Below are 26,901 nucleotides of genomic sequence, written 5' to 3'. Positions count from 1 at the left end.
GATCCTGGCATTCTTTATTATTTTGTTTTGTTATATCGCTTGTTTCTGTTTAATTTTGGTTTCTCTCTTTCTTTGTTAGTGGTTTTCCTCAAATGTCCGGGGCAGTCCATTTATATTTATGAGTGAGGATGAAAAAGCTGATTGGAAGCTCTGCGAGTACAGATGTGTGCTCACATGTCAAGATGGAGGCATTCCTGATAGTGATCAGACAGGGACTTGGCTATTGCAAGCTGTCAGTACTGTCGACCAAGGAAAAATCCACTACAGTTTAGACAGCAGATATTTATTTGGGCAATTACAACTGCAATCTGGGAGACACAGATTCAGGTAGAAACCCAGATTGTGCTTTGGAGAAGACAAAGAAGGCAAGGATTTATAAAGGCCAAAAGAAAGAAATTACACAGAGTGTTTTGCAAGATTTGTGATTGTTGCTGGCAACAACTGTTACTTCTTGGCTATACGTGATCAGTTGCTAAGGCCATCTCTAAGGCAAAAAGTTCCTATCTATGGGAGTAAGCATATTTCTTGAAAGAAGGTCAAGATGACAACAGTGAAGCACAGTTCAAAAGTTACGTTTCATCTGGGTAGAGATGCGGTGTGCGTGCATCAGCCCCATTTCCTTAATGGCCTCCCAGCTCCATTTTAGAAGCCTTGACTTATGTTACTCCATTTTGTTATTGCTGTCCACAGTACCTACAGTCATTTCTCTTGGATGATCCATTTCCTCAAAGAGAAATCTAACAAACTGTTCTGAGTGGGTGAGAGTGGCAGTGAGGGAGGGGAGTACATATCCCTGGTTGTAGCATTCTCAGAGCACAAGGAGAAGGGACAAGGGTGGGGGTCACCATTCATAATGGAGACTCACTCAGTCTCCATTCTCAGTTGCTGTTTCTGGTGTTTACAATCTGGACACCCCACCAGAGAGTAAACCTTCTGTCAGGCTGTTGCCTGGCTGCAGAGGACTCTAAGGCTCTAACTGTTTCTTATACCAACTGTCAATCATTCCACTGAAAGAAGTTTCTGGAACCTTTAGCTCCTGAGCCTTTCCAGGATGCTGTAAATGACCCTGTTCACTCAAATTCACTTCTGTAGGCATTTGGCTTTCTCCTCTCTTCTTAGTCAGCCATATGCTTTTCCGGTCCCAAAATTTTGTGGCCATCTCTTTTCTCCTGTCTTTTTCTCTCTTCATCTCCTTATCATTATATTTTTTTGTCTTTTTAAAAAATCATTTACCTATAATTTTATTGGGAATTGGGAGGTGAAGGAGGTAAATATATGCTCAACCTGGCATGTTTAACTGAAAAAATATCCTATTTAGAACCCTCTAACAAGGCTTCTGAATCCCTATACCTCTGAAGGGCTGTATCGTGCCTTCACACTTTATTAGTAGCTTGGCTAATACAGAAAGCTAGTTTCAAAATTATTTTCCCTCAGATCTTGGAGACTTTATTCTATTAGATTTCAAGCATCCACTGATGCTGATGAGAACACTGCTATCTTCTTATGGGGATTCTTATTCCATTGTAGGTAATCTGTTTTTCTCTCTCTGGATGGTTTTAGAGCCTTTTCTTTATCTTTGATGTTCAATTTCACAAATTTGTCTCTCGGAGTGGGGATTTTAAAAATTCATCTTGTTTGGAGTGCAGTGGGACCTCCCCACCCCAGGAAGAATGGCTCTCACCTCTGATTCTACTTGCTTTTCTACATGTTTTAAAGGGTATGGTCCCTCCATTCTGTTTTATCCCTCCGTAGAATCCCATTTGCTTACAATCTTCAAAAACGTTCTTCAGAATCTCTAGGCTGATTTCCACACCCCACTCCCGCACCCTTCTCATCTATGTCATGGACTTATTCTCTTTTGTGACTCTTGTAATCTCAATGGGATTTGCGGAAAGAGAGAGGGTAAACGTGTATCCATCTGTCACCTTGACCTAGAGTTTCACTTCTGTTTCAATATGCTCATCCCCTGATTGCTTATACCTCAGAATGCCCAGGTCTTTGCTTTCTAAATCAACTTGCAGTTATTTGTATGAACCTTCACTAGAATATTCTTAGAGGACAGAGCCAGTTTTATTTTGCATCATTTTTCTGCTTTCCTAGCAGAAAAGATGGCTAATTAAAATTTTTATGCCAGCATAGAACTAAACATTTTAAATTATCCCTATTGCTATTTATGCTTAATTACAACATTCTTGAATAACAACATCCCAAGAAAGACCCCAAAAAGAGAATAGTGTAATTATAGTTCACCTTGTTCCTTTTTCTACTCTTTTGTTTCCCTTCTCTTTTTTTTTCACTTTTCTCTTCTAAATGATTACCATCCCTAATTCCTTTCCCCTTCTTTCCTGAGTGGGTATATTTATTTTTGTTCAAATTACTTCCCACATGCACTTTTGAAAATCAGTTTATTAAGTAATTCTAGGGTCCGTAAATCATTGTAGAGTGCCTGTGGGAAGGATCCCGACACTAAGGTACTCATTAAAAAAGAATATCAACTGAGTCTTAACTACTTTGATCTTTAACTTTAAAAATAAAAGCTTTTGGTTCTTCATTAATCACTTGGACTACATGTTTCAGTTCTGAACTGTTTCCTTGGGCTTTGCTAGAATTAATAATAAGCTTTCAAGATCATTATTTAATAGTTAGGTCCTCTAGCCTAGGAAATTCTTCTCAAAAATAGAAATAACAAAAATATACGAAAGTAATTAATGGCCATGCACAAGAAACTAAATACATAAGGTGAAAAACTGATTTTATACAACTCAAATATGTTAAGTATTATAACACGTATTGGAACCATAAACATATCATAGCTTTATTGCTGTTAGTCATCAGACCCATGCCTATCAACTCTGAAGGGTTTTTTTGTTTTATTTTTGGTAAAATTTGGTCATTCTCTGACCAGTCCAGAAAACTTGGGTATTTTCTAGTAAAACAAGTAAAGAGCTTTTTAAAATGTGAACAGAAATTTATTTACTTGTATAAAAATTTTAGGTAACATTGAAAATTACCCAGGTATATCTTCGAAAGTTTTGCTTTACAAATGTTAGAAATGGTTTTAAAATGTTAATACTGAACTTATACTTGAAGTTCCTAACCTTGATGTGACTCAAATTTTTTCTTATTAATTTCTGAAGAATTTAATTTACCATAAAAACAACTCTGACAGTTAAATGAATATAGTCTGAAATATTACTACACTCAGCATTCAATAGTGAAGATTTTTCCATCCCTATTAAGCTTGCTATTGTCATTCTGTGTTACGTGATAAGTACCAAGAAATATGCATTTTAGTAAATCATTTGCTAGTGAATAATATTTTATACAAATGAAACCAAAGGAATTTCATACAGTTTAAATATCGAGATTCAATCCTCCAAAGAAAATATCCTGAATTTAAAATTTGTTTCACAAATGAAGAGGGCTTAGATTTTACGGCACAGTCTTTGGCACAGTCAGGCTTTTATCAGAGCTGAGCCCTGGATGAGGAGCTGAGACTGGGCTCAGGCTGATTCGTAGAACGACCTGTCATCCAGATCCCTAAATAAGCCACTTTGTCTCTGGTTCTCTGATTTTCCAATCATACAAGAAGGAGACTAATAATTCTCTGTGTGTGTGAGATTGTAACATTTGTAATAAAATCCATGCCTTCTATAATCAATACCTCTGCCTATTACTCCAAACATAAAAAAATGTATGATGTAGAAAAAAAGTAGTCAAGTTTACTTCACCTAAACTTGAAGTTGGACTCTGGGAGATTATTTTAGTCAGCTTCAGGCTTCAAGCCTTGGAAATAATCTTAAGATGCCAATGATGGTAGAATTTTCATAATTAAAGCAATTGTTTCATTCCTTCATGCCAAAATTTCACTTCATGAAAATGATAATATTTAAAGGAACTTGTACTGACCTAGAATGAACATTTGATGAATCATTTCACTTGAAGAAATTTCTTCTTCTTCAAAAAGGTATTTTTAGCATAGCTGTTGGTTTTTCATTACAAAATTCTTACTAAATCTTAAACAGCTTGTCCTGTGGAAAATTATTTGTAACAATTTGCTTGAAATTATTATTTCAGAATTTATGGAATAACATATGGAAAATGTATGTGTGAGAGTATACATTTTTTAAAGCAAGAAGTTTTTAAGAGATTATGGGATAGAAAGAAGGAATGCAAGACTCAAAGTGTGGATACTCTTAAATGACAACTTACCAATAAATGGACCACTAAAATGTAGTAATTTTAGTGCAAACAGACATGTATTCTGTGTGGCATGGGCCACCTGTTGAATGGGAGGACTCCAGGTGGAGGGTTAAGGACATAAAACCATGGGAGTCTTTAGGGTGGGTCCTCAACTTAGTAAAAATAAAAAAGTACTGTGTTTCTTGAGAACTGGCCCCTAAATTTTCTTTCTCTACTTTACAGTACATCAATGACGTGTGTTCAGGGACTTTGGCCAGTTTTCGAAGGTTTATGAAGCACTGAACCTGACTTGCTAATATTTATCATGTCTACAAACACATTTTAAAATATTTATATTGCAACCTATATAAAAATAAAACTATGAACAGCCGGACAAGAACACTGGTCTACTCGCCGAACTTTCTTCCAAGTTCCTTGACATCGAGGATTGCCAATTGCTTGCCAATGAAGAGTTTGATTTCTGAAAAAATATTTTGAAAATGTTAGTTAACTAAAAGTAAACCAAAGAAAATTCTAATTTACAGAATTATAAATTGAGGGTCTTTTTTTTTTTTTTTAAAGAATGATCAGCCCTAGAGTTTTGAAGTGCTTTACAAATTGAAACTTTTGAAAAATGATCACAAACTGAGTTTCCCTTCTTTGGGCTTTCAAATCAAGTTACCAATTAATCCCTATTTGAGGACACCCTCATGTTGAGAGAGTCGTTTGAGGTTACTTGTTTCTCTCATTTGGTCTGAATATATGAAGTGCTACATAAAGGAAAATGGCTTCCATTTCATATATATTTAAATTAGAGGGGTCTGAGCCAAATGATCGCTTGTAATCCTTTCCAACTCTTTGACTCCAAAATGAAAAAAATGGGAGAAGTGGAAAAAGCAAAGCCAGATTATTGAAATTATTATTTTTAAAGTCACTGGAAGCTCAGCCAGGGTTTAAGGTACTTTATGGGTACAAATTAAATTATAAGTTCATTTAAAGTCAAAATATGGATGAGGTATTCAGAAAAATATTAAGTCTAAATATTAAGTTTCTATTGCATATGAATTCCTTACCCACTTTACTGTTCATATAGTATACTCAATACAGAGGCTGTTAGGCACAAGTGACTAATAAACATAAATTCAAGTTACTAAATATTAAAATATACTATGAAAATAATGATTAACTGCAAAGGTCCATATTTTACTTTCTAATCTGTATTTTTACCAGTTCCATCTGACATACTTAAAACCATAATCCATGTCCAGCACGAAGTCTACCCTTCTCTTAGTTATGAATAGTGTTATCGAAATTAACCGATAGTTAAGTATAGGACTAGGATAGATTTTCAGTGTGGTAAAATGTTTTCATGGGTCAATTCTTTTGGACAATCCATAGACTTCTGTAGGTTTAGGAACCTGCAAAGCTGAGCCCACCACTATCTCAGTTATGATTTTATGACTACTACTGAATTGAGTAGTGGTTCTGAAATTTTGCTATGGGTATTAATCATCTGGTCAGGGGTCAGCAAACTATGACACATGACCCAAGTCCAGCCACCCTGTTCCTGTGCAGTGTATGAGTTAAGAATGATTTCTTACACTTTTAAAGAATTGAAAGAAAAATCAAAAGAAGAATATTTCGTGATATGTAAAAATTGTATCAAAATTTAAATTTTAATGTCCAGTAATACAGTATTATTAGAATAAAGCCAAGCTCATCTGTTTACATAGTGTCTATGGCAGATTTTGTGCTATGATGGCAGAGTTGAGTAGTTGTGACAGAGACCACAGGGCCCGCAAAGCTGAAACTATCTACTATCTGGCCCTTTACAGAAAATATTTGCCAACTCTTGACCTAGGAGATGGCTGAAAATCCACCCCCAAAGATTCTGAATCGAGTGGGGCTCAGGAATATGCATATTTTAAACCATCATTCCCAGAGATTCTGATTCAAATGGTCTTCGGAACACTGCTTTGGAGCCATCAGGTCTCTGGTGGTCATTTGGGAGCTTGGTCTGAACCCCAATATCCAAATTCACCCATTCATCCTGCTATAGAGCCTCCAACTCCCATAGTGTGAACTGGGCCCTGGACTCTGGAATTGCTAGATGGAACGTTCCCCTCATTTATTGTTTTGACTCCTCAAATCATGCCTTGATACTGGTCAGCTGTTCAGGACATGGAGAGGACAGACCTCTCCAAATGAGTAACAGAAAAAGTCCTTCAACCAATTTCCCTGGCTTACCCATCAGAGTCCAGGCCATCTCCAGAACAACGAAGGCTCACAGAGTTCATAGCTGGAGGCTGACAATCTACACACACGGTGTACCCCTCTCGGAGATACTGCATCCATCGAGTCAGAGGTCGGTTTTCCATAGCACAGTGAGGAGTCAATGATTCTGTCTTGAACTCCATACAGTAGCTAGAGCAAAACAATAAGGAACAGTTTTACCTGCTGTAATTAGAGGTGGTCTAACACGGTACAAAGTCTTAGGAAGCCTGTAATCCCCGAGGACATTTGACAGACTGGAGAAGGCAGTGCAGAGCATCTTCACAGGATGCACATCAGCCACAGAATGCCTTGTAGAGTTTCTCACTCGCTGAACTACCGTGATGTCTGACTGACAACTACAGTGAACCTTTTTGCTCTTTTTCAATCCATGATTGAATAACCCGGTCAACATGAATGTTCAGAAATTTGGATATCCTATATCCTGTCTAGTCTGACCACTAAATTGTGTATAAAAGCACATTTCAGTAGGAAAATAGCCCTTGATAACTTTGCTGATATTTTAATGAATTATAGAAATTAAACAAGAACTTGCTTGAGCCTGAGAATATGTGAGCCCCAAGAGAGCTAGTCCTTGACACCCAGGCCAGCATCTGTGCTTTTCTGCCCCACAAACATTCTCAGGGCCTTCCCTACACTCCTCACTCAGCTCACCTGCATGATCTGGGGTAATGAGATGAGTTTTGACTTGAAGTCAAGCATCAAAGATATACTGGGCATCACAGATAAAAAGAAATGGGAAGCTGAGACATGTTTTTCTGTCACAGAGACTACTGTCACCTTATACTGAGCTGTGGAAAACTCTAACACTATATGTGACTTGACTCTGAAGGCCCCGGGGCATCCAGACATGGGTGAATATTTTAGTCTTGTACTTAAAAGCAAACAACTTTACAATTCTTCAGGGAAACAAACATAGTAAAAACCCTGAATGTTGCAATTTAGGTTCTAACTATGCTAAAATGGGCTAGTTTTTTATTCATAGAATTGTGAGCTGTAATAGGCTAGATGAAAAGCGTATGGAGAGTCTGCTGCAGAGAAGATCTGTAACAATGGTAGGTATCATGTATTAGGTAGGTACCTTATTGTATTGAGGTAGGAAATTCTATGATGCAGCTTCAATCAACTTCAGACAGCTTAACCCAGACATCTCTTCAATGATATCTTCTCATTAAATTCTCATAATGACCCCATGTGGTAGATATTAATATTCTCATTTTTCAAGAAGAAAAAAACCGAGGTGGCTAGTGAGTGGCAGTGGGGATTTGAACATGCAGCCCTCTGGTGTCTCTAGTCTGACAGCAGAAGAGTGGACTTCTAGTGAGCACAGATGTTCCTCCCTCCCAGCCTGTGCCACTAGGTCTTGATAGAAATCGTCAGAGCTCAGGTGTGGGCCACTTACAAATTCACCAAACAGAGGTGGTGCTAGAGTCCACGGTCCCATAAAGGCTGTAAGAGGAGCATCCTGAGTGTGAATGACAAAATAATATCATCTCATTTTTATATAGTGTGTCTCTTCTTGGACCTGAGAGACAGAGAAATCTTTATGGCCCAACAAAAACAGGGAGGAGATAAGTTCTTTCCCAAGTCTGTGGTGGAGAGTCATCTTTCACCCAAAGTCAAGGAACAAGTAACAGAAGAAAACCCATCATGCCAAGTTGACCTTAGTGGGCTAACTTGGCCAAACAACTGGAAAAATATAAGTAAAAAGCATAAAAAAATCATCAAATTACCCGGCATCCTCTGTGTCTGCAGACCACCGTGGAGAAGCGGCTTGTCTGGTTCTCTCCTTGTTGAACGCAGAGGTAGTTATAAAGGCAGGGACTAGAAAAGGGAGAACGACGTTGAACACATGGAACCTGAAGTACTCACAGTGACATTTCCCAAACTTGGAGTCTAAAGCTCTCCACCTCTAAGTCCAAAGGAGCAAAATGAGGCTAAATTACAGTGTCCCCAGAACCCCATTCCAGAAAGAGTCTGTGGGAGGGGAACCGCAGGCCTTTGACAAGCAGGCTTGTCTGCAGTGATAAATCACACTGTATGAAAGGAAGGAGAGCGGCCAGGAAGGAGAACCAAGAGGAAATGATAAAAAAGATGGGGGAAAAAAACAAGGAAAAAAAGTGAGGTAATAGAGAGAGGGAGAGGACATTTTTAAAACTGAAAGGAAGAGAAATAGAGAAGAAAAGGGAAAGAGAGAATAAAGTAAAAGAATAGAAAGGAGAAAGAGAAGGAAGAAAGGAGAGAGGAAGAAGACAAAAGGGAGAGAAAAGGGGATGGAAGGAGAAAAAAAGACAACCAGAGAGACAGGAAATGAGATAGGGAAGAAACAGAAGAAGCAAAGGAAGGAAGTGTGAGTGCCCCCTAGGTCTCCGGTAACCGCAGCCGGGAAGCTTCACCACCGACAGCCACCAGTGTCCTCTCCTCTTCCCTCTCCTCCCCCGACTCTACCCCAACTCTGACACTCTTGGTAGGAGAAAAGAAAAGGAGCCAGGAATTCTTTCCTCCCACCTGTGCTCTCTTCTGTAGTTTTATTTTGTTTGTGTGTCTCCTTCCTATTTCATCTCTAAAGTCTACGGAGGGTTTTGCTTTATGTAGCACCTGGAGATAACCTCTTGGTTCCACTCCGCTGTCAACTCAAAGAAGACGAGGTTTTGCCTTGTTCATCACTGTAGCCCTCACACATTTACACACTCAGTAAATACGTGTGCAATGAATGAATGGGTTGATGAGTGAATGAATGAAGTCACAAAATTGCCACCAAGGTGCCCAGGTCCTACTTCTCTGTGGTCTTCTGTTCTTATACTGAGCCTTGCAGCCAAGATGGCTCAACAAGCCTTCCTACCTTTCATTTCAGAAACTGCATGATCCCAGGAAGGGCAGGTCCCAGCTGATGTTGGCTTGTGCGATGCCAAAGGCATCATCAACGTGAGCAAAACGGCATGAGGGCACCCTTTGCAAAACAGATGCTTCAAGTCTACATGTTCATTTCACCTGCTCCTTACCGCCACAAGATGGCAGCCCTAATTCTCTTTTAGATTTTCTTAATGAGGAGTCATTTTTACATAACTAGAGAATATAAGACAAGAGAGGCCTAATACCTGGAAGCCACTTGTTCCTCAGAGATGCAGGTAACTGGTCTTGTCTCATGTGGTTTGGTGTCTAATCTCTCTCCAGTAGGACAATTATCCACATCTAGAGGAAGCCCTGAGTCCCAGCTGTGTGGCTCTTCCTTGCTGCACTAACATGTAAAATTGTTTTTCGAAGAGAACATGCCATGCATTCGAAATGTGACTGTAGCTTTTGAACTTCCAAAATCCATGGATAGAATCAAAAAGAACAAGTGAGTGCAGGTATGTTAGGATCCTTCTCTGTTTCTCTTAGACCTAATTATCAGAAACACAAACATCCAAAGGATTTTAGTTTTCCCATGTCGTTTTCATTTCTGTTCTTCTGATGCATTTATGTGTTTATTCACCAAGTGAAGAGTGCATTTACTGCTAAATCCACGTAGCACTATACGAGACAAAGTATAAAATTTTCAGGATGTGTTTCTTTAGCTCAAAACATTTATTTGATCTCCTAATTTGCACTGCATATATTATTACAAAAGTTCAAAGGCAATATGCTTAATGTGTAGCTCAGAAAAAAAATTAGGTTAGGAAGAAGAGGGCAAGTACATGACTATAGTGTCAGGTATAAAATCCTTAGAAAAAGTTCTATGATAATAAAAATAAAAGCTAACAGTTATGCACTCCTAAGTTTCCAGGCATGATGCTAAGCACTTTTTTCATGTGTTAACTCATTTAATTCTCACAACAACCCTCTGAAATAGATGCCATCATTTCCCCATTTCACAGATGAGGAAATCGTGGCACAGAGAGGTTGAGAAATGTGTTCGAGGCTCATGTCTAAATGTGGCGGTGCCAGGAAATGTCTCCCAAACCACACTCTTCACTGTCAGCTCCATTACCTCTATTATAAAGCAGATTATAACATTGCACCATTTTATGAAGGATATTTTCCATGAATTAATTATATTCCGCTTTATTTTTCCTTTCTGTCCCTAATCACTGTCCTTAACGTGAAGTGAGATCTAAGAGAGGGAAGGGGAGAATGTTAGCCCTTACACTCGGAGTCCCCCAGGCCATGGGAGAGGGGTGGGGGTGGAGCTGGGGCCCAAGAGGCGGCGGAGGGCTCTCAGGGGGCACAGATGAAGGCCTGTGGCATGATGGCCCCTTGTGTGTTCACAGCCTGCTCATTCACAAAGTACTTTCACATCATATGTCATCAATCTTCACAAAAGCTTTGTAAAGAAGTGTTATGCCAATTCTACTCATCAGAAAACTGAGGCTCATAGAGGTTAAATGAAGGGAAAATAAAGAGTAAATGACTGGGGCCGCCTGGTGGTGTAGGGGTTAACTTTGTGTGTTCCGCTTCGGTGGCCTGGGGTTCGCAGGTTCGGATCCTGGGCACGGACCTACTCACCGCTCATCAAGCCATGCTGAGGCAGTGTCCCATATAGAAGAAGAACTAGAAGGACCTATACAACTATGTACTGGGGCTTTGGGGAGAAAAAAGCAAAAGAGGAAGATTGGCAACAGATGTTAGCTCAGGGTCAATCTTCCTCAAAAAAAAAAAAATATATATATATATAAAGAAGAGTAAATGGCTAAGCAAGGATCCCAACACAGAAGATAGGTTCTGTTTTTTGAAGACCTACTATCCATGTCAAGCCTCTGTGGTCGTGACCCATCATAAAGGCAAGCCAGTAACCCTGGACCCTGTCGCCTCCTCTCCTCCGTGTCCCGCCCCCTCGAGCCCCGGGCTTGGTTTGGTGGCACATTCCAGTGAGAGGGTGACCTCCCCCCTGGCACGAGTCTTCAGTAAACAGACCAGGAGCCAAGTTGCCTGGAGGACTCTGAATCAGCACTACTTTTTAATATCCCCCACAAATTTCATTTTCATTACTTAAGAGTGGTAAGGAATTTAGAAATTATTTTTGCCCCCAGTCCCACTTCTGCTTATGTGTGGAAGCACATAGCCGGTGCCCGGGGACAAAGGCTCTCAATAAACACTGGTTCCCCCCGTTCCCCTTCCTGGCAACAATATTCAAATGTAATAGAGTCTTTGTTAACAGGCTATTTGCCAACTTTTCTGGCATCCTATCAGCCTACCATTGTTCGGTTTTACAACAACTTCCACTTCTAAAAGCGTGGCACCGCACAGACTCACTTTGAACATGAAAGTAAATTACATTTGCTTTGAGAATTTCATAAGGCCTCTGACACAATCGGGTGTCACAAAAGCAGGACTAGAACCACTGGTCTGTAGAGATAGTGTAGAAGAGAATAGAATGAGAGTTTGACAAATAACACTGGCCTGGAATCATACACTTGATAATGCACATTGATCTCCTCTCGAGAGAAAAATGCATATAAACAATAGTCAATATGTGCAACAAATACAATAATATGGCTTTTTGGATTTGGTTTTATGATAAAAATATAGTCAAAATATGCATTAAATGAAATAGGAAAAATGCAATAGCTGCTTGATCATTAATAAGAGTGCTTCAGTGATCTTGTTTCATTCACTGGCCTCACAAGGCCTTTATATTTCTACTTAGTTACCAGAATCTGTAATTACAATTTTAGCTCTAATGATAACAATTAATAGCAAAGCAATATGAAGCAGGAAAAACAACAGGATTTAGAGCCATGAGATCCAGGTTTAAATTCTGGTAGTCCTCTCTGAGTTCCAATGTCCTGACGTGTATACCAAGGATAATGACACTGCCCCATCTCCAGGATAGGCAGAATAATGGCCCCCCAAAGATGTCCATGTCCTAATTCCCAGAGCCTGTGAATGTATTGTGTTATTTGGCAAAGAGGAATTAAAGTTGCAGACGGAATTAAGGTTGCTACTCAGTTGACCTTAAAATAGGGAGATTATCCTGGATTATCCGGTTGAGCTGAATGTAATCACAAGGGTCCTTCACAGAGTCAGAGGAAGATGTTACTAGAGAAGAAAGGCACAGAGAGATGCAATGATGCAGGCTGTGAAGACAGAGAAAGGGGGCCATGAGAAATGGAATGTGGACAGCCTCTGGGTGATGGAAAATGCAAGGAAACGGATCCTCCTCCAGGGCCTCCAGAGAGGATCACAGCCCTGCTGACACCTTGATTTTAGCCCGGGGAGACCCTTGTCAGACTTCTGACCTACAGAACTATAAGATGATAAATTTGTGTTGTGTATGTCACTGAGTTTGCGGTAATCTGTTACCTCCAACTTTCTGAGGTATCGACGAAAGGTTGTACAGCACACTCATGCTGTTTTTCTCTAGAACATGCTTTCTTGAAAGAGAATCTCTTAATTTTAGCATCATTCATCATTTTGGTAGGCTGAGAATTTTCCAATTCATCAAGCCCTGGTTCCATTAGGATTAAAAGTTCTCACCTCCATCTAGCTCCTTGCTCTCCCATTTCACTATATGCAGCAAGAAGAAACCAGAACGCACCTTCAACAATTTGCTTGGAAAGCCTCAGCTAAATATCCAACTTCATTGCTTACAAGTTTTACTTTCCACATAACTACAGGACACAATTCCGCTAGGCTTTCTGCTCTATATGACGGGATCCTCTTTCCTCCATGAAAAGGCAAGGAAACGGATTCCCCCTAGAGCCTTCAGAAAGAAACACAGCCCTGCTGACTCCTTGATTTTAGCCCAGGGAGACCTGTGCTGAACTTCTAACCCAGAGAACTATAAGATAATAAATTTGTGTTGTTTAAGCCACTAAGTTTTGTGGTAATTTGTTACAGCAGTCATAGAAAACCAATACACTCTCTTACAGGATTGCTGTGAAGACTGAATCAATAATATCTATAAAGGCGCTCTGCCCTGCAATTGTGAGGGATCAGTATGCCAGGCAACAAAGGCTCCTGCTCCTTGAATAGGAAGTCTGGTGGAGGCGGGAGGTGGTAACAGGTACACAAGTGACCCACAGCAGGATTGAGAGCCCCTAGATGGAGTGGGCACTCCTTCTCCATGCTCCCTCTCCAATCTGTGCATCCTTCTATCACAGCGCTCGCCCATCAAACTGAGTTATAAATAACTGTGATGTTTGTTATTCGAGTTTGTATTTCCAAAACCTAGCACAGCCCTGGTACGGTGTAGGTGCTCAGCGAATCTTAAAATTAATGAAACACATAAATGAATGCACAGGAACTAGGGGCCCCAGAAGAATCCACCAAATTTTCATGTTACTCTTTGTTTTCCCCTAGTGGTCCATCATTTTCCAAAGCGTATTTTACAGAACACTAGTGATTTAGTGATCAAATAAGGTTGGAAAACACTCAATATCCTATCTCCCTCTTAAAGAATGAAAATACATATTAGCATGATAAAGTCCCCAACAAGCTCTTTGGTAGAGAAGACTGTCTAGCTGGTTTACCCCACGTGTTCCTGACTAAACCCCTTCTTTGCACTTTGGGAACTTCTGCCTTCAGGAATTTTTGAGTGATCCAGCTATGGCGCAGGGGGCTGAGGGAAGAACCGTGTAGCCGTGCTTGGCCTAGAGCAGTGGTTCTCAGACTTCAGTGAGCAGCAGAACCCCCTGGAGGCCTCGAAACCACACAGAGTGCTGGGCCCCCCTCCAGTCATTCTGATCCTGTGGGTCTGGGTGGGGCCCGAGGAACTTGCAATTCTAACAAGTTCCCAGGTGAGGCATCAGGAACTACCACCAGACGGAATGTCCCAGGGGCCCTGTCCTCCTCCCTGACCAGCTTGTGACAGGAGTCATCATTTCTAAGACATCTCAACAGGAAAGTGAATCTCAGGGACCAAAGGCAGGGCTGCAAGTGCCAGTGGCCCTGCCCCAAGGAGAGATTTCTCCTCTCTTTGCAAACTAGGAGGTTTTATTTTACCTTATTAAGAAAGGAGGCCATTAAGTACAGATATCTCCTGTTAGTGTTACATCAAAGTTGCTAACGCCTTCTGGGGAGTCACATAAGAAGACTGCTGCTTCTTAAAATCCTCTTAGTGGAGTCTGGTGGGAGGGGTGAGTAAGGGGGTAATTTGGGAATTCGAGGACATTGGAGGAGGGCAGGCCTGTGAGCTCTGCCCAGTCAGAGGACAGAGGAGTGGACATCTCTGGGCAGAGAAAAGAACCCCAGGGGGCAGGGTGTGGGCCCATGTGCCCTTGGCCCATGTTCCATAGCATCCTCTTCATTGGCCTTCCTGTCCCCTTTCCTGCGACCTGCACTGTCCTGTTACAAAGAGATCCAGGGCTGGGAAGCGGTCTATGACAGCCTGGTGCAACACCGAAGAGTTAAATGTGCTGAAGAAGTACTTTCTGGCAGCCAAACGCCGTAAATGAATAGAGCAGCTGCTTTTTCTGATAGATCTGCGATACGTTTTAAGAGTCATCAAAAAAATCAGTAATGTACAGCGACTCCCTCCCTGAGCCTTTTCTGCAGTGTGTCTGCAGAGTGCATGAGCTGAACATGATTTTGTCCTGTGACCGTTTCTGCGAGCACTAAACTATTTCCCTGGGAGCTTAACATGACTGCTGTGTCCACGAGAGGCCTCCACCCTGGCCCTTCCATGTCCACTCCACGACCAGAGCGATCTTTTCAAATCAGATCTGATCACACAGGCCCCTGCAGAAAACACCCCAGTGTCTTTCTAGCACTCATAAGATAAAGACGAGAATCCTACACAGGGAGCTCCCTGCACTGAGGGGGTGTCAGCCGAGACACTTCCCCTCCCACTGCCAGCCTCAATCTCTGTTCTCCCCACACACTGACCTTCCTTCAGCTTCTCAGATGGGCCTTGCGCTTCCCCCCATGTTATATAAATGAGCCAAAGATGGCCCCTCGGTTGTTTATTTCCTGACAGCAGACTGAGACCTATTAGCCTCAAAGCCTACTGGCACCAAACTCAAATTTTTATATATCCAATTGCTTTAAATATAGCCAAACCAGCAGATTTTTAGCCATTTAGGCCCTGCCTCCTTTGAATACCCTGCGAAACTACACCTGGCATCTGCTGCCATTGATAAGTTAAAGCCTTGTGGTTGTAAGACCCCTAGCTGCTATGGCCCTTGCCCTTCGTAGCCCTCTGACCCAGAGACTTCAGGTCACGCTGCTGAGCTGACATCGCCTAGACACATAAGCCCCTGGCAGATTCCTCTCCTCCCCTTCTGGATGGTGGTCCCCACATGATAGCCTCTGGACTTCCCCTCTCATGCAACCCTGTCCAAGCACCACCCAATAAAGCTTGTGTTACTGCCTCTCGTGCTCATGTGGTTTTCCTCCCATATGACCCTCAAATCCCTCCAACCCCCCGTATGTGACTACAGTCATGCACAGCATAACGACATTTTGGTCAACGATGGACTGCACATGTGATGGTAGTCCCATAAGATTCGTACCATATAGCCTAGATGTGGAGTAGGCCATGCCACCTAGGTTTGTGTAAGTACACTCTACGGTGTTCACACAAGGACAAAATTGCCCAACGACGAATTTCTCAGAACGTATCCCCGTCGTTAAGCGACACATGACTGTATCTGGTTCATCACACTGGCCTCTGCCCGGGAAGCTCTACATTCTCAGCCTCATCTCCACATCCTTAAGGAAGTCCTTCCCCTCCTCACTTGTGCGGATCCCCTCCTCCCCCGAGACCAGGCGGATCAGCTTATTACACACACTCATAGCTCCGTGTGCCTCTCACTTGTTCAGAACCAGTGGCACCAAATTGCAGCTGTAATTTTGGGGGATTAATTTCCTAGGATTATCAGATTATCATCTCCCCCTCCCACTAGACTGTGATCTACACAACAGCAGGCTCCATGTCAACTTTTTTCACCATTGTGACCCTGGCACCCAGCCCAGTGCCTGGCATCAAGTAGACCTCAATAAATATTTGTGTGTGGAATGGAACAAGGTGGCTTGACAAGGGTCATGTTGACATGAAATTTTCCAGGTTCCTGTGAAAAACATAGGATCTTCGCTATACTGAGAAATCAGTGTTTTCCTCTATCAGATTCCATCCTGATCAACACATTGGTATTCGCCCTTTTGTTTATTTCTTTGTGAGCTTCAGAGGCTCCAGACTCATGAATGAGCGATTCCTGTCCCCTGCACTAGCCACTCCACAACCAGGAGGATCTTTTCAAATCACAAATCTGATCACATTAGCCCCAATCCAGTCGGCTTAAGAGAGGTAGGTGTTTTAAGAGTCATTGTACCATTGTGTAGGAATTTATAATGGAATGTCTACCATTTTCACACATGTGTGAGTGTGCATGATTAAACAGGTAAAACAGTTATCCTTCCTGGACATGCACTATTCTTTGTGAACTATCCTCACCCTGTCTGAAGTTCTTTGTCATCAGCTTGAATGAATTCCCTAAAAACACAATGCACTGGTCCCTTACACCTACGGCATGCACAGGAGAAGGGGCCACCATTGAGCTATGAACACACGGAGGAAAGAGGGGGTGAGGGAGGGCTGGGAGGCGTTTTTGCAGCTGGCCGCTAATCCCTTTATTGCGCATTTCCTGAGCTTCCTATCTCCTCTGGGCAGCCTGGCCCATCCCACGCTCCGCAGGGAATGGAACTTTCCCTGCACAGCACATGGCCTCTCATGGGACGAAGAGATGTAAAGTCATCAGAGGCAACAGAGGTAGCAACCGTGCAAACCTCTTACCGAAGGAGTGGCCGCAGTCCTGGCCCTGGGGCGTCCAGTACTCCAGGCAGCCGGCTCTCTCTTCCAGGGGCGGGCAGGGCGCCCCTCCGTTCAGGGGCTCCTGCTGCACCGAGCGCCTGCGCACGCGGGCCGTGGGCTTGCACTGGTCGGCGCAGCCACTCCAGGGGCTCCACTCCCCCACGATGCACGGGCGAGCTGAAAGACAGCACGAGGGGGCGCTCGGCTGAGTCACCCGGCCGCCCGCCAGGCCCTCCCGCCACCGGAGACAGTGGAGCTCGGCCCACGAAAACCGCGCTTTGACTGGGCCCTGTACCAGGAGGGCACACAGAGCCTCAGCGGTCCCGGGTGACACCCACTCCACCCGCCCTGATGGTTAACTGATAATCCGGTACCTTTGAGAGGCAGGCGGATGTTCCAGGATCCTGAAGGTGGGTCTGAGCCAAGGACACACCCGAGTGAAAGACCGGATGCCTCCAGGGTACTTCCTCATTCTCTGGGGCTCAGAGCAGACCTTTGCTTTCCAAACATTCTTTTTTTTTTTTTGTGAGGAAGATCAGCCCTGAGCTAACATCCATGCTAATCCTCCTCTTTTTGCTGAGGAAGACTGGCTCTGAGCTAACATCTATTGCCAATCCTCCTCCTTTTTTTCCCCAAAGCCCCAGTAGATAGTTGTATGTCATAGCTGCACATCCTTCCAGTTGCTGTATGTGACACGTGGCCGCAGCATGGCTGCAGAAGCGGTGCATCAGTGCACGTCAGGGATCCGAACCCCGGGGCCGCCAGTAGAGGAGTGAACGCACTTAACCGCTAAGCCACGGGGCCGGCCCGACCTTTGCTTTCGTTTTACCTTGATTTTAACTTTGTCCTCCCCTGCCCAGAACATTCTTATTGTAACAGCAGTACATATTCATTTGTAGAAAACGTTAAAAAAAGAAAATGTACTGCATCCACCAATAACCCATCACCTACCCAAGTCAATTCTTATCAGCAGATGGCTTTGGGCCACACCAAGGGACCCCTATACTTGGGACTTCTCCTGGATGCTCTATTCTCATCGTCCTTGGCTCACAGACGTCAGCTACAAGAAGAGGAGTTTAGAGATGAGGACCCTGGGCCCCAGAGGTGAAGAGGACTCATGGTCCCATGTGAAGGGGCAGAGGCAGGGAAGAATTTGGCTCTCCTGACAATTCCCCAGTCACGACTGTAAAATCAGCGTGGTTGCACATTTAACTCTGCCATTTAGCCCTAATGAGTCTTTTCAAAGGACTGTAATGAGTTTTTAAATTGAATTACTTCAGGACTTGAAATTGGATATAAGAACAGAACAAGAAGACAGTACGCCTAAACTAGAGGCCAAAACTGGTTCTTTCCCACGAAGTGTGACCCACTTTCCTATCACCCTCATAGCTTCAGGGTTACAGTGTCTTCATCAAGAAACCACCCTCGCTTCTTTGAAACCTTGATTTGGACCGCTGACAGTTTGTACTTGAAAACTCATTTTGCCTCTCAGCAAACTAGTTTCGGGTTCCTGGCTTTTGGAAGACGTATCATTTGGCAGCATATAGCTATCTCTGACATGAAAAGGGTCACACACAACATAAACCTCTGTCAGTAATGCAAAAATTTCAAACTGTTTTAAAACAGGCTTTTATTAATCACCTAAAAACTCATAGGTATCCCGTGTCAACTACCGAAAGAAGCAAGAATGAGCCACGTTAGTGTTCATTCCCAACATTCGCCGTGTACACATCCTTTGGAAAATCAATAACAGGTCACTTCCTGCCCTTGTCATTTCCTGTTGACTCCTCCCTTTTTATTTTCACCATCCCATGATTTAATTGGCCCACAGAACCAGAAGGCATTTAAAGAGACTGCCAGGCTAGGAGCTGGTTGAGAAGGACTTCTGTTCTTAATTCATTCAATAACTCTTCCTGCCCCCAATTTCTTCATCCCTGAGCCTAGCTAGTCTTGTCCTGATGTGTTGGACTTGACCAACACTTAATAATACACTTGTTTTTTTTTTAAATACACTTGTTTCAAAGATGAACATTTGGACATCACTATAAAATAAAATTTTGCCATGGCATTAACTCCAAATTTAGTGATATGGCCTTGGGTTACACTCGATCCATACAGTAAAAGATGACATTGATGAGAGTTTTCTGACAGAATTTAGTCTCCTAGTATTTCTTCAACATTTGTGTCTCATGTCCAATGTTTATTTATTTTATTTCATTTGACCCCTAGTTAAAGTCCTCAAATCACAGAATCGTTGAAGCAGTTATTGTTCCTATTGGTTAAGTTTTGTCTCTGGCAAAATGCTATGCTCTGTTTTCCCAGTCCATGACTTTAACAGCCCTATAACGAGAACCAAAGTTCTAGAGCCCTGAACAACATCTTGATGGTAAGCCAAAATGAAAAAAAGTTCACATAGAATTACATGAGTAAAAGGGTGTTCCATAAAATGTTTTGAGTTGGAAAATTAATCTGAAGTATTTATTCCTACTCTGCACAAAAGATTCTCTTCTTGATTACCTTATGAACTTTTGATTATTTGGATTGCAATTCATCGTAGATCACAGAGATCATTGGTCCCGGAGGCTAGGGGAAGTACAGGAACTTCTGACAGATTTATTAACACAAGTCATATACCACAGCTGCACGAGACAGATTTCTTTTTGAACTGTTCCATTAGAATTGCTGTCCCCTTTCCACTAAAGCTTATCTAATTCACATCTATATCCAGCATATCAAAATATTCTTTCTTGAAATCTGACTTTTTCAATCTTCACATGTCACCAGCTGTTCCTGAGGGCAACAGACTCTTGTGAGCAGCGTGATCTCCTTTGACTCCAGGCTTGTCAAGGCTGCCTGAGGTCTTAAGAGTTAGTATTTGATGACATCATCCCACCCCTTTTAGGGGAAAGAAGCCTAGATTTGGTGGGTGCCAGGAAGTTCAGCAAGCTCCTTCTTTTCTTTTCTTCTTCTTTGTTTAAACTCAGTGTAATATTCAGCTGGAGTTTCCCCAGAAGCAGATCTGGAGACATGGATTTGAAAGCAAGTAACTTATTTGGGAGGTGATCCTAAGAAGCACAATAGAGGAATGGAGGGCAGAGGCAGAGAAGGAGACACAGAAGAGATCAGAGACATAAAGAAGACACCTACGTTCCTATGTTAGGCCCAGTGGGCACTGCTGACTCTCAGCTCACTGGAAGTGAAAAGAACAGAAAAGTAAGCTATATATTTCAGTAAGGAATCTGGGCACAGGAGTAGGGTGCATTTTCACATATCCTAACAGGGATATCCAATCAATAAATATTTGTAGAATGAATGAATGAATGAATGCAATGGCACTGGGCAAGTTCCTCCTCCTTCCTAAATAATGTTCTATGTTGAAACAGACTCTGGTCTGCTCATATCATAAGTAAGAAGCCAAAGCACTGACAGACGCTCCAGGATGGGTGGGAAAGCCGGTGGAAAGACAGGGGCAAAATCAAAAACTCCCCTAGCCCAACACACGGGCATTCTAACCTGGGCCAGAGTTGTCTGGGCTCTCCTGGCAATGGTGGCCCCAAAAGGTGTCCACTGGAAGGAGCATTGCTTTCTGTGCCTTACAGTTAGGAAGATCTAAGCTTCTCCGGGCAGCCACAAGTCCTTCAAGTGGTTTTTAATCCATTTATATCTCCTGCCCATAACACATCTTGAAAGTAACAAGCTTCTTTAATTTTATTATCTGTAGCGTGAAGTGGTATTTCCTTTTATCTGAGCCAAATTTCCCTCAGTCAAGAATCTCAGACTATGGTGAAAAAAATATCTGTGTTTATCTTATCTGTGCCACTCATGGACACTGGTCCAGTAGATCCCCTTCCTTCCAGCACAGACTTTCCAGGTTGATGACTTCAGCTTTTGGACCCATCTTTCCGGACCCTTCCCCTCTCGGAATTACCACTGGATTTTCTCCAGGTCCATTCACAGCCTCACCCGTTCACAGCCTCAGTGAGCTGTGGCAACCAGACTGGACACATTGTTCTCAGTCTTTAGGTACCAAAGGGTAATTTAAAAAAACATTTTTCTAGATGATGCCAAATACACACACACAGCGCAAGAAACTGAGCTGACAGCCAGATCCTTCATTTCATAAATATCGTCTGGATTATTTCTTCTTAATGTAAGGCCTTGCTCTTGTTCTCATGTAGTGTCTCCTTGGTTAATCACAGACTCAAGCATTCTCTTTTGTAATCTGGCCCTGCTTGGCTCTCTGCCACCTCAAAGTTGAAGGCCACCCACGATCAAGTGCTTTCTCCCTCACGTTACTAAGTTCAAATAGTCCTCATCATTCCTAAGGAAACATCATTTTTATACCTCACCCATAGCGCTACCATTTATGCATACCTTTTGTTTCCTGACATTCTATGGAATAAAAACAAAACAGCCCCTTTATCCACACACATACCTTATGGTGACCCAATTTGAAATGTATGACATTTGCCTTTTCTCTCTCCTTATGTATACCTTTTTCTGTGGAACGTTGGCAAAACTGTGAAAGTCGAATAAGACTACATTTCCCAAGTGCCTATGTAGCCCCTCAAAAAGCTCTCATAAAATGATCAAGTATTTTTTCCTTCTTGAAGAAACCATGTTATCTGGCCCCAGTAGGTTTCTTTTTTCTTTTGAGACATTAATTGGATGAGTTCATGAAATGCTAGCAAGACAATGAAATGGGCCTCCTCATTAGAAAAACAGAATTTAATACACCATGCAAACTCAGGGAAAAAGGGGAAACAAGTGAAAAAAAATAATGATGCTTCTTCTGGGTAGTAAGATTCTAGGTGAGTTGTTTTCTTCTTTTGTGCATTTCTATCTTTTTCAAATTATCTGCAACAAACATGTATTTTGTAGTCAGGGAAGGAAAATGTTATTTTAGTAAGGCTATGTGCATATGCCCCAGATGGCAGGGCCCTCTGAAACCACAGATAACATCCCCTGGGTGGAATGACTGCTCATGTTGTTTTGACAAAGATTAGGAGACACCACGATAGCGACTAGGGGATTGCAAACAGAAGCAGGACACATGTTTTGCCCTTGAGGAGCACACAGTTGATCAAGAGAGAAGGCTCACTCACTCTACAGTATTTATCTGGGGCCTACCCTGCAAAGTACACGGTTTCTCATAAAGCCCCATTTCTCCAAGGCAGTAAAAACATAATGTTTAAATGTGTGGGCTCTGGATCCAGAATTCCTGGGTCAAATCTCACTCTATCACTTATCAGTGGTGTGATTTTGGACAAATTGCCTAAGCTTTCTGTGCCCCGGTTACCTTGTCTGTAAAATGAGACCACAATGAGGAATCACCTCGGCAGGTGGTGAGCCCTAAGTAAGTTTAGGGCTGTGACGTGCCTGCGAGAGTGCCTGGCACGGAGAGAAGCTGGGTAAGCGCTGACGACTTGAACCTTCTTGACTGCAGACCCAGGGCTGCAGCCAAATGCCGCAAAGTGAAGTCGTGTTGAATACTGGTGCCAGGCCTTGCTCGTTTTTCTGCAGAGACAAAGGCAGGGGAAGCCACATGCTGTCTCTCGGGCTGCTCTGGCTCCAGTAAAGCCTCAACACTCTAAATCATCCTAGGCTGGGACATCCTTCCTTTGGATGAGTTGGAGCCCATATTTTCAAGGAGAGTGCCCCTCTCCCTCCAGATATAATGTCATCAGATTTGGGCCAGTGTGTTGCCTAGATTCCCCATAAATCTGGGAGAAGAGACTGGCTCACACAGGCTACTCAGTTTTTGTCCTGCTCCACTTGGGTTAATTATTACTCTTTCCTTAAGTTGCTCATCCAAGATCTAATGCCATCTACTGTTTCTATGAACTGAGAACGCAGACCCAGGAACCTGGCTGATGAATTAGAGACTGGGGTGTTATGAACCCGATAAGCCAGCCTTCCAATAAGTTTTTCCAGAGCAGGGTCACTTGGATTCATCCCCCTTCTCTGCTTCCCCATCCCTGATCAGGCTCAGCCAATGGAGACTTTTCTATCCTTTTGTGTGTGGGGGAGGGTTTGTGGAGATAGATTATTGGTATTGAAACCCATGCCATCATCATAGTGAGATTTTCTGAGATATTAGTTTCAGAACAGATTTTTTGGCAATTCAGTAATTCTATAGATCCAATAACTTATTTTTATTTTTACTGAGTTAAAAAAAAAACTTTCTATTTATAAAAAGAAATTCCAGTATTTCCTCTCTTAGCCACACCCAAAAAATTGTGTTTATCAAGATAAAAAAAAATCAGAGGGAATAGAAGTAAGGCATGCTTAGTTCTCTGACATAGTTCCACTTTTCATTCACAATTAACGTAATTTCAGTCAAAAAGGCTTCAGGCAGCGTCGGTAGGTAACCTAACATTGGGTAAAGAGGAAAAGAGATTCTAAGAGGCAGAATGGTTCTGCGTATAGAGAGTAACTGGGGGCTCTGTGCTACTGAAATTGATTTATCTAGAAATATACATAGCCATGAATTGGCACAGATGCGGCTGATAGCAGCTGGAAGTCAGGCAGCTGTGGGTTCAGATCTCAATGTGCTGCCCGCTTGTGTTAACTTAGTAACGGGAGAGCCCTCTCAAAGTCTCATTTCCTGCAGCTGGAAAACGCTCATCCAGGCCCACGGCGCCTTTCCCCAAACCCCAGAGTCAGCAGGGTTGCGACCTTGTCCAGGCTGAGAAGACCGAGCCTCTGAGGCCCGCAGCGCCCTCCCTCTCACCCTCAGCTCTCAGGCGCGGGCAGGCTCAGGCTCGCCAAGTGGCCAACTTCCAGTTGTCTCTATTTTCTTCTTCCTTTCCCAAGAAACTCCGGGCGCAGAGAATTTACCAACAAGAAGCCTTTTCCGTCCCACTTCTGCTTCTGCCTAGGCCTGCAAGGTCCTATGCTAAGTCCTTGGGGAAGGGCATTTAAGGCTCCTGATAAGCCTCTTTTACAAGCCTATCAGACTCCATTTCCTTTTCTGGCTTCGGATCCTGGTCCACCGCTCACAGCTCTTCCCCCAGCCACACAGAGGCTGTGATTTCTTTCTGAGTTCTCCTGAGATGGTAAGGTCATCTCGTCTCTTCTATTCCTGACCTGACAAATCCCCACTCCAAAATGATAGGCTCTTTGTCTTAATATTTCTACCCCCTGGACTGAAAATAAGAGGTTTATTTTTGACCAAATGAAGACTTTGAGGATTCTGCAACTCATCGCACCATTCGGCCTCACCGGAAAGCTGGTTCTCATGACACTTGCCTGTCTTTCCCCATCACTCTTCCGTTCCTGAATCTCTCCATATCTAGCTGTGTTCACTGTCCGTCCTGGTCACCAGGTTAGCCTCAGGGCCTAGCCTAGTCCGGCACAAGAGGCTGACACCCACGGGTAACTGCTGGACAGCCATGTGATGCTTTCCTGCAGGAATTCTCCTTCCCCTTCTCGGGACCTCCCGCTCATTCTCCAGGATTACGCTTGCCCATTACTTCCTCTGGGAAGTCTTCCTGGAATTCCTCAGGTCTTCTGAGTCTTTCCTCTCTAGCCTCCCAGATCCCTTATTTAGGCACTAAACATGTTGCAGGTGGTTTTGCATGTGTGTTTCCCTGCTCAACTGTGAACTTCTAGGGAGCAGAGACTGTGTTTTCATCATCTCTGTATCCCTGTGCTTCCCAAGCACATCCCTGTGCACATTATCTGGACTCTAGGAATTTCGTATTTGCCTTTAATATGTAGGCAAACCCCTGGTGAGAGAGTGCTCCTGCCATAGTGAGAGAGGCTTTGCTAGAGGGAGCCTGGTAACCAAGGCAAACAGGTGCGTAGGTAGAAGGCTGCCAGGAGGGAGAGTGGGGTGCCTGACCGGAGGACACTGCGTTTCCTAAATAACTGACTCCTCACCTTACTTTAGTAGTAAAATATTCTGGCCTTGGAGCAGGAAAGGGAAAGCAGCTTATCAAAAAGAAGACCAATATTCAAAGGTAAATCATTAGCTTTCAATCAGGGTCAAAAAATCTGAATGTTTTTCAACTGTGTTCTTCCGGCAGCAGGCCTGGCTGACCATCCTGCCACGGGCTGGTGGCCTCATCCAGAACCACAGAGGCAGAAGGGGTGCTGCTCTCTACAGGGCATCTGGTTCCCTGGGGAATGACATAGCCTGCTGGTTACTCTTCCAGGAAGACGCTGGGGTCATTGAGGTCACACCTTAATGTATGTATGGCGTTTGGGATGATGAGATTAACAGAGAGCAGGGTTGCTTTTATTTCTAGAGCTGGCTTCTCTCAGGTACACTTGATTCTTCAGGACTATACTCACGATTTCTTCCTTTACCTTTTACTTTAATTAAATCAACATTTATTGAGCCCTTACCAGGGGCTGTGATACTATGGGAAATTCAAAGATGAAAAAGACTGACGACCCTAAAGGAAAATCGGCACGATTAAAACATAATAGGAACCCTGAGATAAAAGTCTTTATCGTGCTAGACGGATAAAATTGAATTAAAAGAGCATATCAAACACCTCCTGTGAGGAAGGGGCTACGCTACATGCTGGAGTCCAGAGGTGAGGACAACTGTGGTCCTCACAAGAACTTGTTCTCCAAGAGAAAGTACCCTCCCAGAGCCAGCCATTGGCACAAAGTGGGATAAGTACACATTCCTTCCTTCTCACCCCTCACAAGGCCCCTGAGATCCCCCAGGGCTCACAGAAAGAAAGCGTGGAGGCTGGCCCCGGGCCGTGCCCCTGGAACCTGTCAGTGCTCTCTCTCCAGTCAGGAGTTGGCCCTACCAAGCTGGAGTTCCCGAGTCTAAGAATTCACACGGCAGAGGTGGCCCCACACCCTTCCAGGAAAACAGAGGGTTCCAGCCCCTTCCATCCAGGCTCTGGCGGGGAGGGGTGCTTTGGAGCCGTATGTCCAGGTGGAGAGGACTGGGAGACCCCTGGGAGTGGGCTGGGGGACTCTAGCATGGAGGGAGTTGGGCGTACCTGGATGGAGGGGTCTGGAGTGGGCCGGGATAGAGGGTCTGGACCCGCCAGGATGCCAGGGGCTGAGGGACCCTGGCTCCGGGGCTGCGGTCCTTGGTGAGGGGCCCTGTGCCCCTTGGCTGCGGGCGAACAGCCGACGCCCCACCCTTGGCCCCGCCACCCACCTGGGCACGCCCTGGAGTAGTCGAAGCAGCAATCCCCGGTGAGGAGGCAGGCTTGGTCGCAGAAGCACGTCCCGTAGACCCTGTCCAGCCTCCAGCCGCGGGCGAAGCAGGCGGGGTCCCGGCCCGGGCAGCAGCGCCCCGCCTCGGCGCAGCCGGCCAGGGCCCCGGGCCACAGCCGCGCCAGCGCGCACAGCGCCATCCACAGAGCCCTCATGGCCAGCGCTCCGGGGCGCCCGCGAAGCCGCAGACCTTCGGGGCAGGCGCGGTGCTCCTCCAAGAGCGCGGCCCGCAGTAGCCCGAGCGGCCGGCGACGCGCAGCCCGGCCCGGCCCGGCCCTGCCCCGCGCCGGCCCCCGCCCTCCGCGCCGCCCCTCCGCAGCCCTGGCGGCGCGCCCGGCGGGTGCTGCGGCCGCCCGGCCCAGGTGGGGAGCGCGCCTCGCCCCGGCGCCCCGCGATCCGCGCTCGGGCCACCGGCCCCCTGCCCGCGGCGATCCGCCGCCCCAGCCCCAGCCCGCGGGGACCGCCTGGGAGGGAGCGGAAAAGCAGGTGCTCTGGGATCCCAGCGG

General features: G+C 44.2%; 1 protein-coding gene across 1 annotated transcript; it reads right to left on the bottom strand.

Annotated features, from left to right (window-relative positions):
- Nucleotides 1–277: 277 nt before the first annotated feature.
- Nucleotides 278–26,644, bottom strand: SBSPON (somatomedin B and thrombospondin type 1 domain containing). The gene is made up of 5 exons (XM_004436279.2): nt 26,337–26,644; nt 17,186–17,380; nt 8,208–8,298; nt 6,430–6,606; nt 278–4,663 (listed from the first exon to the last, which is right to left on the bottom strand). The coding sequence occupies exons 1-5, from the start codon at nt 26,548–26,550 to the stop codon at nt 4,546–4,548; spliced, it is 795 nt and encodes a 264-aa protein (XP_004436336.2). The 5' UTR covers nt 26,551–26,644; the 3' UTR covers nt 278–4,545.
- Nucleotides 26,645–26,901: the final 257 nt, after the last annotated feature.

Source organism: Ceratotherium simum, chromosome 31 (genome assembly GCF_057802395.1).
Source record: "Ceratotherium simum simum isolate JZ-2026a chromosome 31, ASM5780239v1, whole genome shotgun sequence".
Lineage (NCBI taxonomy): Eukaryota > Metazoa > Chordata > Mammalia > Perissodactyla > Rhinocerotidae > Ceratotherium > Ceratotherium simum.
The sequence above is the reverse complement of the archived record's forward strand: the minus strand, read 5'-3'. Positions and strand labels throughout refer to the sequence as shown.

Bases quoted from the DNA above. Each gene is read 5' to 3' on its own strand.
- SBSPON (XM_004436279.2), bottom strand. From the start codon at position 26,550: ATGAGGGCTCTGTGGATGGCGCTGTGCGCGCTGGCGCGGCTGTGGCCC. The intron at 17,381-26,336 runs GTGGGTGGCGGG...GCTGTCTTTCAG, and splicing joins CTACTCCAGGGCGTGCCCAG to CTCGCCCGTGCATCGTGGGG. The intron at 8,299-17,185 runs GTAAGAGGTTTG...TCCCTTTTCTAG, and splicing joins GGACTGCGGCCACTCCTTCG to TCCCTGCCTTTATAACTACC.